Source organism: Hippichthys cyanospilos, chromosome 22, assembly GCF_059441005.1.
Source record: "Hippichthys cyanospilos isolate Australia breed blue-spotted pipefish chromosome 22, RoL_Hcya_1.0, whole genome shotgun sequence".
In the NCBI taxonomy this organism is placed as follows: domain Eukaryota; kingdom Metazoa; phylum Chordata; class Actinopteri; order Syngnathiformes; family Syngnathidae; genus Hippichthys; species Hippichthys cyanospilos.
In genome coordinates, this window is record NC_142390.1 from 7,635,012 (window position 1) to 7,650,486 (window position 15,475).

Sequence of the window (15,475 nt, forward strand, 5' to 3'; positions counted from 1 at the left end):
TAACTAATTAATCAATCAGACGAAAAGCATTTGGAATATTGCCACCCGCCGCAATCAGATAAGAAACTTACATCTATCGATCCACTGACAAAAATGTATATTTCTTCATAGGTATGCATACATATAACATATAGCACATATAGAACATATAGCAGGTGGAACTACTAAAATTTCTCTGGTGAGTCACGTGGGTGTTGGGGATGGCTGCGGTGAGCTCAGGTTAGCAGTCTGCAGCTAGCGTCAGCTGTATTACCATATTTTCCGCACTATAAGGCGCACCTAAAAGCCTTAATTTTTTTTAAAAAGCTGATAGTGCGCCTTATAATCCAGTGTGCCTTATATGTGGATCAATATTGAGTTTGGGATTGGTAGATGGGGAATGAATTGATAAATGAAGCTTTACCTGCTCATATTGACATTGAGTTATTATGCTGTTTCGAGTTATTATTTGAGTTATTATTGTTATTACTTTGAGTATTACTATATTGTGATTGAAAACGTTTTAAAATACGTCATTAAATGAGGCTGCGCCTTATAATCCGGTGCGCCTTATATATGAAAAAGTTTTAAAATGTGTCATTAATTGAGGGTGAGCCTTATAGTGCGGAAAATACGGTATATGTTTTTATTTATTTAATAATTTTAGTGCTAATTCAGTATAAAAACCTTTCTAATATCTGATATGTTAATGTTTTTGGTGGCATGTGGTGTACCTAATCAAGTGGGTGTCGAGCTGCCTAATAACGCTGATCCATTGTAAAAACACACACACACACACACACAACCGATAAACAGACATGTATGGTTGTAACCACATCTTATTTATATGGAGGTCAGGGTCAAACTTTTCACATCTAAGATAGTCCTGGTTTGAGCACATGATGTTTGAGACTTGCATGAAAAACTGTTGGTGGATTTTGGGAAAGAGTATTTGTCATTAAAAGGAAAAAAAGAATGGCAAGAGTTTTATATATGCTGCCAACTTCTTCACAAAAACCAATATCAAAGCTTCTGTTCTAAAAAAGAACAGGAGGTGTCGACGAAAAATTAAAGTGGAGCGAGTGAGGGTGCGAAAACCACAAATAACAAACAGGAAGCGATCTTGCTTCATTTCCTGTTGCCAGGAGTGACAGTGGCTGATTAAGAACAGCTTGCTGATTTTGACCTGCCAGGTGAGAAACACACACACGTGCGCTGTCCTTTGATGTCGAACGCCACAAAGACTTTCAATTCCCATGATGCTTTGGGGCATGAATATTCTACTTTGCAGCCGGTATGGAGATTTGCATGAGTGTGAAATTCATTTTTGAATTGAGTCCCTGTTGGAAAACAAATGAAGTACTTTTACTGTTTGGTTCATAAAAACAATGGCCAGCGGCCATTTTTTTTGCTGACTTGAGCCAATTTTTTCTCCCACATTTGCACATTACAACATGAGACATACTCATTCAAATAATAAATTATGTTCAGTCTGTAATTCATATCTTTATTACTTCATGTTAAGTGACATAAGATGACTTGGTGTGTTTTAAGAATTAAACCAAGGATTAATCAGAGATTTGTTTTTTCCCCAAATCTCGGGAATTAGCATCAGCCTAAAAGTCCATTTAAGAATGAACATCCAATCTAATTTTCGAGCAGAAAATAGGAAGAGGAAATCACGAGGTATGTTAAATCGCTAACAAGTACCAATAGGTCATGAGGTCACAGGAAGTCATTTGTATGAGTCGCGGTTCACGAGGTCACACATGTAGGAGCATATAGTAAGTGTATACCACGAATGATCAATATCGCCCCTCTGGGAGTTTTTAATGATCACTGATTACGTGCGTACAAACTCTGTGGCGTCAAACAAAGATTTGTACGTATAATTAGAAATGTACATTCTGTACGTGGTTATTATTACATCTGAAATTCTTGTACAAGAGGATAAGCACCGTCATGTGAGCGCAACTCGTGTTATGCTCGGCACACTGAGGCATTTAATGACAATCAAGCATTTCAGACGTTACAGTTCGGCTTCCTGTACTTTCAACTGCAGATAATGACAAGAAATTTGAGGCAAATGCAATGTTTTCGACAAAACCTTGCTTCCTGCTAGCTTAATGCTAACACACGAGGGAAAACGCCATAGGCTAAAGAGTTACAACAATAGTTATAGCGCTTTAAGCAAAAGATATTTGAACACAAATGGTGGAGAAACACATCATGTTACATAAAATATAACAATAGTCACAAGCATACATTCGTTCCCCTTTGTGAAAAACAACTACCGTATTTTCCGCATTATAAGGCGCACCGGATTATAAGGGGCACCCTCAATTAATGACATATCCTAAAACTTTTTCCATATATAAGGCGCAACGGATTATAAGGGGCACCATCAATTAATGACATATCCCAAAACGTTTTCCATATATAAGGCGCACTGGATTATAAGGCGCACCCTCAATTAATGACATATTTCAAAACTTTTTCAATCACAATATAGTAATAGTCAAATAATATCTCTAAACTCTCAATAGCATAATAACTCATTCTCAATACAACCAACCTTGTTCAACTGTTAACACACAAAAGAAACAGGTAAAGCTTACTTTATCAGTTCATTCCCCATCCACGAATCCCAATATCAATATCGATCCATATATATAAGGCGCACTTGATTGAAAGGCGCACCATCAGCTTTTAAAAAAATTAAGGCTTTTAGGTGTGCCTTATGGTGCGGAAAATACGGTAATTTACTGCCATGTATATCCATGGTGGCTTTATACTGCCCCTTGTGGCAAAAAGTTTCCAAAACAGATTGCAATAAATGAATACATTGTGATTATACATCGATATCCAAAGACTTTTGCCTATAGTCCGGCTGTGTTGTTATTTTGTACGCTCGTATGGGTGTTTGGCAGAAGCCCAGTGGCGAGCAAAGAACAATGTCTATATAAGGCATGGAAGGGGCCTCCACGCCTTCGCTATCTCACGCTAACGTAGCAGGCGCAGATGGTGCGCGTCGCCGTGGCAACCCGCCGTCCTGGGATGAATCAGCGACAAATGCTCAGCACCTAAAAAAAGCGACCTTTTGAATCTTTCTTTTTACGTGCCATAACTGAAAAGCTGACGAATTAAAGAGGCGACCCGTGGTGCTGAAAGTGAACGCCAACTTGCACTTCACTATAAATACACAACGGGACAGCGCTATAAAGTCAAGTGCGTGTGGAAGGAGAAAAGGCGGGGCATAAACAACACACGCACACAATGTCTGGCGTGACTTATGGCCCGCGATGACACGCGACGGCTCCCGGCGCGCATCAGGCATTGCCGTGACGGCTGCGCCAGCGAGTCTGGGATGACGAAAAGGAGCGGCGTCACGTTACGCCGTGAATCAAGACATTAGGAGGCCCCTCAGTGGAGGTAAATCTCATTGAGGTGTGATGTGTACACCCCCCCACAAACACACACCCTGAAAAAGGTCTTTAACTCTTTCGGTGCCATGGACAAGAATTCTCATGCTTTAAAATAGTAATACAGCGGGGCCCCGTGTTACGAGATGAATCCGGTCCGCGGTTGGGCTCGTAAGGCGAATTCACCGTATGACGGGCAATCCAAACCTATGTTAAATAGCTAATGCGTTTAGAACCCCAGGTAAAAACATCAAAATTATACGTATTAAAAATTGGCACCAAAATAGTATAGTAAATACTACGTACATATAATGCATGTATACAATCAGAAAACATCATAAACAAAAAATATAGAAAGGATTTATTATTATTATTATTCTATAATAAGGGTTATCTCCTGCGTGGTTTCCATATAAATCATCTTCTTACTTCTCTCTTTAACATCACTAGTAATCTTGGGACCCATGGCTAACCCTTTCAACTTTGAATTAAGCAGTAAAATGCACTATAAATACGCTTTTGTAACCATTCACAATCGAACAACGCTTTACCGTCCCACCATTTTGAAAGTGAGGCAGACCAGCATCTCAGTGAGGAGACGCCGACCAATAGCAGACCAGAATTGTAGTGACGCGTGGCGGGGAAGGCAACTGAAAATAAGTGTAATTACCTAAAAACGCCTGCAGATGGAGACGAAACAACACAAACACAGCCAAGCCCCTAGGGTCATGACAGTTGCAAAAGCGGGAAAATGTCATAAAGAGGGGATGAAAAAACTCGGTATTCCACGTCACAACATGAAAATAACGTACGTCAGGGACGTTGTAACACGGGGGTCCACTGTAAAATTAAAACATTTCTCCTCAAGTATGCCAATTGAGCACTGTAGTGATAACTCTGACCATCGGATGGCAGTGTAGCCATACATACAAAACGTATATTACATGCTTGTAATTGTAAGTAAGGAATGCAACTCAATCTAACATATGATAACATCCATGTTTACATAGACATAACACACAATATTCTGCCGGCCTTGAAAGATGAGTGAAATGCTAAATATACTGGGACTCTAGAGGTTGACTTTTCCGATAACGCGCCGATAAAGAGTTAAGAGATAACTGTGTGCCAAAAAGCTTAATGTGATAAACTGAATGAACTGATAATGTTGTGAGCATCTAAGGTTGACTGGCTGTTAACAAGCTAACCAACTGTGTAAAGTTATCATTAAAGAACAAATAAAATAAAACAAACACGTAAAATACTACATACTACATAAAATAAAAGCAATATTCGAGCTAACAGCAGAAATGTTTTATTCTGTCAAGGCCATACTTTCAGTGTTGATATAGAAGGTACCATATTTTCCACACTATAAGGCGCACCTGATTATAAGGCACAAACTCAATTAATGACATATTTTAAAACGTTTTCCATATATAAGGCGCACTGGATTATAAGGTGCACCCTCAATTAATGACATTTTAAAACTTTTTCAATCGCAATATAGTAATACTCAAAGTAATAACAATAATAACACAAATAATAACTCTAAACTCTCAATAGCATAATAACTCAATGTCAATATGAGCAACCTTGTTCAAGTGTAAACACACAAAAGAAACAGGTAAAGCTTACTTCATCACTTCATTCCCCATCTACCAATCTCAATATTGATCCATATATAAGGCGCAGCTGATTATAAGGCGCACCATCAGCTTTTTAAAAAAATTAAGGCTTTTAGGTGCGCCTTATAGTGTGGAAAATTCTATATTTATTACAGTGCATCACAGACGAATGAAGGGATGACATTCATTTGAAAATCGTAACAGAAATGATTTTTTTTTTTTAAATCGTACACTTCAAAAACAAAAAAAACTATATGAAAATCGAACAAAAATGTTTTTGAGAAATAACATAACTTAAAAACTCACTCTAAGATCGAATGAAAATGTTGAGGAACAAAATAGCAAAACGCATTGAAAATGTCTGACATGCCATTGCCAAAAGTGGATTCTTTTGGATTGTTCCCAGTGGTTTTTACAGCTAGCCCATTGCAGTGAGAGTGCAAAACTGTCCAGTTTGCCGCTTGATGAACAAGCGTCTCGGGGGTATTTCCCCCCTTTGGCCTTGTCACTTCCTGGTTCCCACCACCAGCTTCTCTGCGACGTCCCCCCCGCGGGGGCTCCGTCCCTGCTCGCTAGCTCGCAAGCTGCCCTTTCCAATTAACAAGAATAGGAAGGGAGGGAATGGAGGAGAGGGGCCTGCCGAGGCCAGGAAGACTTCAGCGGAGCTCAGGCACGAACGGCGAGGCTCATGAAAGATGCAGGAACATATGGACGCTAACGCCCGCACCGCCAAGTATATGACCCAGTTCATATGGAGCACGTGATTCGAATCCACGCCGGCGAGAGCCCGTGTCGAGTCAGCAGGGGGGGAACGCGGCGACGGAACGGCATGACGCTCGGACGGGAGGCGAAAAATATGGCGGCGGCGATCTGGCATATGTTGCCGTCTTGTCGGCGAGATGGAGGCGCAGGTGGCGCCGGCGGGCTGCCACGGTTGCTGTTTGAAACCGCTCGGCTGCTAGCCAAACGTTCTTGTTTTACATCAGTGGTTCGCAACTTCCTTTCAAAGATATACCCCGTGTGAATTGTTTTTTCCCCCAAACAAAGCGATTTTGGATGGGAAAAAAGACAGATTGCTGTGTCATCTGTGTCCAATTACACACGTAAAAAAATTCTACTGGTACCTCTTGGGGTATTTTATTCCGCTACTACAGAATGTCGATTACGCAATGTTATCATTACTTCATTCTGGCTTGTCAGCCTGAAAATTGCATCACTCGTGGTGATTCACATCTGTACAAAATTGCATATAACATTTTACAAAGGAGTCACGAAAACACAAATTTTGCAAAATGTCGCCTCTCTCAACTTCCAATTAATTTGCTCTTAATATAAAAAGCTTATGGTCACACATTAAAAAATATTCTATCTGTAAAAAATTGTACAAAACAAAGGCATATAACATTTTACAAAGGAGTCACGAAAACACAAATTGTGCAAAATGTTGCCTCTCAACTTCCAATTAATTTGCTCTTAATATAAAAAGATTATGGTCACACATTGAAAAATATTCTATCTGTACAAAATTGCACAAAACAAAGGCATATAACATTTTACAAAGGAGTCACTAAAACACAAATTTTGAAAAAATGTTGCCTCTCTCAACTTCCAATTAATTTGCTCTTAATATAAAAAGATTATGGTCACACGTTAAAAAATATTCTATCTGTACAAAATTGTAAAAAACAAAGGCATACAACATTTTACAAAGGAGTCACGAAAACACAAATTGTGCAAAATGTTGCCTCTCTCAACTTCCAATTAATTTGCTCTTAATATAAAAAGCTTATGGTCACACGTTAAAAAATATTCTATCTGTACAAAATTGTACAAAACAAAGGCATATAACATTTTACAAAGGAGTCACTAAAACACAAATTTTGTAAAATGTTGCCTCTCTCAACTTCAAATTAATTTGCTCTTAATATAAAAAGATTATGGTCACACATTAAAAAATATTCTATCTGCACAAAATTGTACAAAACAAATGCATTTAACATTTTACAAAGGAGTCACTAAAACACAAATTTTGTAAAATGTTGCCTCACTCAACTTCCACTAAAACACAAATTTTGCAAAATGTTGCCTCGCTCAACTTCCAATTAATTTGCTCTTAATATAAAAAGATTATGGTCACACATTGAAAAATATTCTATCTGTACAAAATTGCACAAAACAAAGGCATATAACATTTTACAAAGGAGTCACTAAAACACAAATTTTGAAAAATGTTGCCTCACTCAACTTCCACGAAAACACATTGTGCAAAATGTTGCCTCTCTCAACTTCCAATTAATTTGCTCTTAATATAAAAATATTATGGTCACACATTAAAAAATATTCTATTTGTACAAAATTGTAAAAAACAAAGGCATATAACATTTTACAAAGGAGTCACTAAAACACAAATTTTGTAAAATGTTGCCTCACTCAAATTCCAATTAATTTGCTTTTAATATAAAAAGATTATGGTCACACATTAAAAAATATTCTATCTGATTTGCTGATACCTACAGAAACCCTCTCACACCCCATGAAGTTCTTTCACAATTTGAGAACTACTGGTTTACATCACCGCTGTCAAACTCATCCATCTTGTGTTTTAGATCTTTCACGTCACCAACACACCTAATTTAAGGAGTCTCTGATAACCAAAGAACTTGATAACCAAAGAACTCGAAACCTCCAAAACGCTTGTTTATCATGTTTCTCCATTTACTATTTGTGTAGAAAAATTGGAAAAGGCCATTTTTAATGACTGAACAAATGCAAACAGATTTAAACGGGCAAACACTCTCAGCTTCTCATTTTTTTAGTCGCACCTACTCTGGACACAGAAGCGGTGACTCAAAGGGGACTCAAGACCCAAAAAGAGTGGTGAAAAGAGCAAGATCTCACGTTGGACACGTCGAGCTGAGCAACAGTTAGCAACCATCTGCAAAATCGAGGAAATTTGGTAATTTGAGGCTTTAGATGGTTTCAGAATCCCTATGTTGAAATTGACCCGTGTAGTACATGTCAGCCCTGTTTGTTTTCATTCCAAAAGCTTTTCGAGTCCAACCGAGCGTCGCTAGTAATACGTTGGCGACAAGACAAGACAATCTTTTCACGTCGTCGACGCAAACTTATTCCGCAAACACGAGACAGAAAAGCAATTTTCGGCATGGAGAAACACATACAAACTCTCGTTCACAGCGCAACGACGTCTGTGAAGCCCTGCGGTGAAATCTCTCAAGCGTTCTCCAAAAGCTTTTCTGCAAGCAGCACCCCCACAAAAAAAAAGGAAAGCTCCATGGGAGGTGTGCTTGCCAAAAAAAAAAAAAGTCCTCACAAGGCAACCTGCCCCAATTACATAGCATTAGCCTGCACACACACACACACACACACAGTGCAACATTGCCAAACAACAAGAAAAAAATGTGTTTGACAACCACCATTTGCATGTAGCTCATTATGTGGCTTTATCGGAGGTTTGGAAATAACGTTGACAAATGAAAATGCTAAATACGTAGGAAACACATCATATACCGTACAAACTCTCGATTGAAACGCTGGCCTCCCATCAGGTCAAGTAAGCTTTATTCAAATGGAGATCCACATGACTCCGACCTCGCTGCCCCTCACTCTTACCTCCCTCAGGGCCAGACGGCCACAAATGGCCACACAGTGACTCAGCGGGAATGGAAAAGGGCAGAGGGATGGGAAGGGGGCGGGGGTCGGCTGTGGGGTGGAGGGATTTGAATGAAACAGGAAGTAGCAAGAATGATGAGTCAAGGTGCGTGTTGTAAATCACGCTTAACAATGACGTGGGGCCTTCGGGACGGCAACACGCAATTAAATGACTCAGCCACCTCTTGTGTGCCAACCTGATGGTTTTTTACACTTGTTCACTTTCAAAATGGAAAGTCAGGCTTGAGCTACTGTTAAGAAAATTCAACTTCCTGATTAATGTCAAGGAATATGATAATAGGCCGAGTTTGACTCCTTCAGGCGACAGAAAACTGCTAAGGCTACACTTGTATGAGAGAAAAGAAGGAAGTTAAGTCATTGGTGACGAGGTCATATTTGTCAATGACAGCTTGAGGAGATCTGTGCGCAGTAGCGACGACCAGATCATTGTAATTACCGGATTTTCCGCACTATAAGGCGCACCGGATTATAAAGCGCACCCTCAACCAATGAGATATTTTAAAACGTTTTCTATGTATAAGGCGCACCGCATTATAAGGCGCAACAGTAGAAGCAGTCAAACTTTATTAGTAGATTACAAACCAGCTTTCTGACAACTCCATTCACTCCCAAAATGAATAAACAACTGTCTTATGTTTTATTTTATTAGTATTTCCGTCACAGTTTATCTTTCAACAGCAAGGTATAACATGTAGTGCAACATTTATATGAGGGAACTTTTCCTCCAGTGCAATCACAATATAATAATACTCAAAGTAATAACAATAATAGCTCAAATAATAACACTAAACTCTCGATAGCATAATAACTCAATGTCAATATGAGCAACCTTGTTCAACTGTAAACACACTAAAGAAACAGGTAAAACTTACTTTATCAGTTCATTCCCCATCTACCAATCCCAATCTCAGTATTGATCCATATATAAGGCGCACTGGATTATAAGGCGCACCATTGGCTTTTTTTTTTTTAAATAAGGCTTTTAGGTGCGCCTTATAGTGCGGGAAATACGGTAAGTCAAAGTTGCTGATTATGATTATTCTATAAATAACGGTAGCATCGAAACACTCGGGTAGCAGCCCATTTAAGCAGAACAATAGTCGTGCTTAACCCCAATGTTCTAAGAACATTATTGATTGTTGGCAAATATGAGCCTCTTGAGTCAAGTGAAAACACATGACCACCCCACCCCAGCACTTAAATGCACCAGCCAGATGTGATCAAGACACATGACAGCATTACTGAAACATTACCGAAAAACAATTAACAGGTCATCATATCCGTCCAGTCAGATACTCACAATTTAGGAAACGTCAAACTTTCGGAAACATTCGGAAATACTACACTATTGGTTCTAATCAGTTCTGTGAGGCCTTAACGTGGAATGTAAACTTGCAAGATGTCGCCTGGCACATTACGAAAGCGAGACAACGCTCGTAGCGTTAGCGGCAAAGGTACCATGAAAGTTTCGCCTGGATGGCAAAATCAGAAGAAGAAGAAGAACAAATCTGTAAGATGCCCATTCCCAGGAAGGTAATTGGTTTTCTCCTAGTCGGATAACAAGCGTGGAGACTCCCAAACAAGACCTGGGTGGAACTGAAAGGGAGGCGAAGATGAAAGGTAGGACGCTGGAAGGACAGGCGAGAAATGACAGACGCAGAAAAAGCTGCTAGGCGTGTAGGCTGAAACCCGCGGGGGTCCTCAAGAATGCTTACTCAGAAGCTCCAGTGTCTCCCCGTTGAGTCAGGAAGCAAAGAAGATGGGAAAATACTCAACAGGACTATGCTGTGTAAGTGAATAAGCATTTGGTGTAAAAATGGTTAGCAGAGCTAAGAAAAGCATTTTCACTGTAACATAGATGGGTCTAGGGCACAGGTGTGGAACTCCAGTCCTCGAGGGCCGGTATCCTACATGTTTTCAAACCTTTTCCCTCAAAAACACCTGATTCAAATGATTGGGATCATTTCGAAGCTCCCGCAGAGCTTGCTAATGAGCTAATCATTTGAATCAGGTGTGTTGGGGAAAGAAAACCGGAAAACATGCAGGATGCCGGCCCTCGAGGACTGGAGTTCCACACCTATGGTCTAGGGCACATGTGTCAAACTCAAGGCCCGGGGGCCAGAACCGGCCCGCCACATCATTTTATGTGGCCCGCCAAATGCTGATTTGATTTCAAGTTTCTAGCTAAACTTGCAGGTTGTCTTAAAAATAAATAAATAAATAAATAAATAAATACGTTCCAGATCTATCTTTTGAACAGTTTTTACCAGCCTCTGATTTCAAAACTAGGTAAGGATGTAAATAAGCGAAAATTGCGTTTATTAGACACGTTTTTCTATTTTTACGTCCTAAATTTTCAGGATTTTACAGAAATTCAGGGGTACGTTAAAATGTAAGCAATGACTGACTTTTTTAGACTATTTTTAGATGTATTCCGGCCCTCTGACAGAAACTATACCTACAATGTGGCCCACGATAAAAATTAGTTTGACACCCCTGGTCTAGGCCCTAGACCAGGGGTGTCAAACTAATGGTGTCAAACTCCAGTCCTTGAGGGCCGGTATCCTGCATGTTTTCCCATTTTCTCTCCCTGACACACCTGATTCAAATGATTAGCTTATTAGCAAGCTCTGCAGGAACTTGAAAATGATCCTGACCATTTGAATCAGGTGTGTCGGAGAGAGAAAGTTCAAAAATGCGGGTTAGCGGCCCTCGAGGACTGGAGTTCGACACCTGTGGGCGAGGGCGTGGGGATAAACAAGTGCGTCATAACAAAGTTAAGTCAAGCTTTCGTTTTAACAAACGCAAACAAAGATGGCGTTTGATTCACACAGCAGCCCGTTTAGGCGGCTAACAAGCGCCTAAATAATTGCGCTAACTGCTACTTGTGCGGATCAGTAGAAAACAACGGATTTTGATCTAGCAGCCTATTTAGGCAGTAAACAAGGTGTACCTGAACTAATCACAACCCCACTATAAAATCAGTGCATTAAGCCTAGTGATTGTTGGCAAATTTCAATAAAAGCCCGTTCAGATGGAAAACTTTATGAATCTAACTAAATTAGCCATTGAAAAGCTTAAGCCAGACCTAAAGGCCCGACCCGACACTTCAGCCCAATATCAATTTATCATGCCCGTCTTGTCATTTTAGCGCATCATTACAAAAACATTAGCGCAAATTCTCAACTCTCAGCATTCGGAGACCAACGTGCAGTCGGGTGAATGATTAATGGTCCATTTTTCATAGAGCAGTTCAGCAACAGATGAATATTTGATGTCTCATTTTAGGAAACGATGAATCCAGCACATATTTCAAATGTATTGCCACAGCTAGTTAGAGAACAACTAAACATTTGACGCCATCAGCTAAGGCTTCTGGGAAATCCAAATAAGGTTCGAAAAGGCGTGTTATTATAACCAGATGAAAAGATGCCCATGGTTAGAGTTTAATTTCCAAAATGGTGTCACGGGGGTCATGCTGTGTCTTCATTAAGTCTGGATGATGGACTTCAGTTGCACATTAATTCAGGCACAGTTTGTTTCCTGCCAAAACAGGTTGCACTATGAATTAAAACAATATCCTTAACTTCACATGCTTGTCAACATTAGAAAAGAAAAAAAAAAGGCTTAACTTGCTGTGTGTTGCTACACTGGTGATTGCGAACAAGTTTACCTCTACAGACCCAACCAATGGATTAAAAAAAAAAAAAAAGGTTCCATCCCACCCGCTGATACACACGTAGATTTAGCTAATGGAGTTTTGTAGTAGGGAGTCTAATTAATTCAGACACAACTTGTTTGGTGCCACCATACTGCACATAGAATTAGGTCTGGCTGACTGACTTTAGTCCAACTTTAGGCCTAACTAGTTTGCTCCCCAAATTGGCTGGCGCACCACTCAAAGCAAGCTGTACTTAACGTTGCTGCTCAGACGCTTTGCAGCAACTTCTTCACTGATGTTTTTAAAAATCCCCATACTCCCATCTAGTTAGGCCTGGAGGACGTAGCAGCTCTCGTTTACTGGCGTCATCCATCAGGAAAGCCGCGTGGAATGCGTGATGTTACGCAGGGTCGCCAGCCTGGAGATTAGACGGGCCTGACGCAGGAGGTAAAATACTTCTTCCTTGTTATTAGCACTAGTATAGCCCTTCCCCCAGTGAGTAAAAAGTACAAACATGGGCAAACGGGAGTGTGAGAGCGTGACCTCTCTGGGGACTCACTTAAAGCTTGTTTGTTTGCAAAGGAGGAGGAGAAAGAGCCCGAGCATCACAAAAAATAAAAAGGCTACCAAAGTGGGCTTCCCTGGAATGCAAGAGGCTCAAACATCCGCACGCCGTCATGACTCATTTGCATGAATGAGGTGCTTGAAAAATAAAGACACTACGACCAGAAATTTGAGAGCAGAGGTATAAAGTTTGTGCTTTTTGAATGGGGAAAAAAGTTACGGTCATCGCTGAGAGGAAATGTGTCATGACATCATCGACGTATGGATTTCGTAAGCGACGTCATGGTGCGCACCTCGTCTTCGTGTGGCCTTTTGGAACCTCATGACTCAGGAATGCTGCTCGGTAGAGAAGCCTTAAGACTGGGAAGCAACACAGGCCACCCACTTGCGGCTACAACGGTGCAAATGCACTGAACTACACAGCCGCAGGCAACAAACCTTCAGTTCCCACGGTTGCACTATGAGAAAAAAATTAGGCGATTTGGGATTTTTTTTTTCCCAAATGAAAGCCATCAGCCTGTCTAATTTTTTCCGCAAAGTGGAGTTGAAGTTTAAAATTGAAGTCAAAATCAATAAAAGAGGACTATGTATATATAAATGTATACATCGTGTTTTGATAACAATTTGGCCCATACAATGCTCATGCTGGCTTAACTGGCTGGCTTTGTATAGATCATTTTTGGAATAATAGCTTGGTCCCGACCGGTATTTATTTTTAGGTTGATGTTGACAAAATATGATTACATCTTACTGTATTACTGTTGCGAAAACATTCATTTGTGTCTGCATGACCGCCCTCTGGTGGCCAAGGTGAGCACAACAGATGAAGCGGCTCGATCAACTGAATTGAAACACTAATGAAGCGCAAATGATTTACATTTCGTTTGATTATTTATTTCCTCTTTACAAAGAGCGTCAGTGCTACTTCAAAAACACTTTAAAATTATTTTCTCTTTACAGAACGCACAAGCCATTTCTCTGGTAGCATCTTAAGGCATTGGGCTTCTCCATTTTCGCGACGGTCGCAGTCTATCGAGCTAGCACAAATTGTTTTCATCTCATTTAATTACGTTCTTCCGTTATGTCTTTCCAAAGAGCAAAAGTACAAGTTCCTTATTGAAACACACGCGACAACCACTTCTATTTGCCTGATGATTACTGACTATCAAGCAATCTATCTTCAGTAGAATGGTCATTAGAAGGTTCAAAAGATTGTTGGAGGTGGACAGAAGAGGTTTCAACTTAACCCGAGGCCCCCCACCCTCCTGCTTTGATCTCCCTAATCACCTGTCCCCAGCAGGAGTAGGAGGAGACAACGAATCACCTGAGCGGTCTCTGTGGTTCTAGTTCAGGTAGAGTTCATTGTTCGCCTCAAGGCATCAAAGTAAGTGTTTTTCGTTTGTACTAAAAAGACTATTGTAAAGGAATGATGCCAGCAAACAAATATAAAGAAGCACTCTTTGATTCAAAGGCATGAATCGCCCATGGTGAGCTTACCTCAGCAGGTTGGGAAGAGGAATGGAAGCAGAGCCGGAACCGGAGCCCAGCAAGCCCTTCTTACCACTCAGCAGCTTCCCCACCACGGCCACGTTCCCGGTGCGGGCGGCCTCCAGCAGCTCTTGCTCCTTCCCCATCCCGGAGGCGAGTGCTGCACGACGACGCCGGGCCAGCGAGGACCGCAATCGCCCATGAAATCGAGCCGCGTTGGCTCCTCTGTTTACGCTCGCTTCACCGCGGGGGCATGCTGCTGGTGCTCCCGCCCGGATGCTGCAGAGCGCGTCGCCCCCACCATGCACGGTACTCCCCGTTCATCCAGACTCGGAGCTCCGGTGCCTCCTCCCGGGGACCCGCCGTCCAGACACAAAGTGCTTAGCCTCCTTCCCCCGAGCGAGCCTCCACTCTGGTGCCGCCTCTTTTCCAGCTGGCGACAGACTGGGGGTGAAAGCGTGTGCGCCCACCCCGGAAAGAGGCTTCCGAAGCCGGTCTTCCTCCTTTCGCTCTTCGCCGAACCTTCCGCACTGGCCGGTGCCCCCTGAGTGCAGACACGTGTCAAGCTCATGAGCGGCAAGTACACAAGTTCCGGTTTGCGCTAACAAAATAAAACGCCATGCGGACGTGAAAGCGTGTCCGTTGTCCACACTACGTCATCTACAAAATAAAACGTCAGGCTAACAACAAACGATCACAAACGATACATAAAGACTTTTTTCCGCCTTTGATGCTCTTATTTGAGTATATTTCAGCACCAAGTGGAGAGAAATTGACAAGATGTTACCATATCTATTATTTCAGTTATTGTTTTTCCTTTTATTTAGGGGAGCGTACTACATTGAAACTGTTTCCCATATATAAACGCGTCAAATGACTCTAAGCAAACTATTCTTCTTATTCGTACCTTGAACATAACCCACGGATGGATGGGAAACGTCTGTCCTCGGGAATCACTATCCTGTAGTTTTTCGGGTTTCAAACGGTAAAGAATCGTGTTTGACATGCGCGGTCCATCTTCTTCTTTAGGTTTGTTGGCCCAA

General features: G+C 41.2%; 1 protein-coding gene and 1 long non-coding RNA gene across 6 annotated transcripts in view; one reads left to right on the forward strand and one right to left on the reverse strand.

Annotated features, from left to right (window-relative positions):
• The window catches only part of anks1b (ankyrin repeat and sterile alpha motif domain containing 1B), a 71,021-nt gene extending 55,648 nt beyond the window's left edge, over positions 1–15,373 (reverse strand). Inside the window, exons 1-2 of one of the 5 annotated variants that reach the window (XM_088405808.1) lie at positions 15,340–15,373; positions 14,442–14,976 (exon numbers count right to left, since the gene is read on the reverse strand). In XM_088405808.1, the coding sequence (XP_088261934.1) occupies positions 14,442–14,578 (137 nt within the window). In that variant the 5' untranslated portion in view covers positions 14,579–14,976; positions 15,340–15,373. The remainder of the gene's footprint in view (positions 1–14,441; positions 14,977–15,339) is intronic. The other 4 variants (XM_088405804.1, XM_088405803.1, XM_088405807.1 and 1 more) reach the window with 4 other exon arrangements.
• On the forward strand, positions 13,962–15,158 carry LOC148405740 (uncharacterized). The gene is made up of 2 exons (XR_015864108.1): positions 13,962–14,328; positions 14,416–15,158. It is a non-coding gene; the product is annotated as an uncharacterized LOC148405740 (long non-coding RNA).
• Positions 15,374–15,475: the final 102 nt, after the last annotated feature.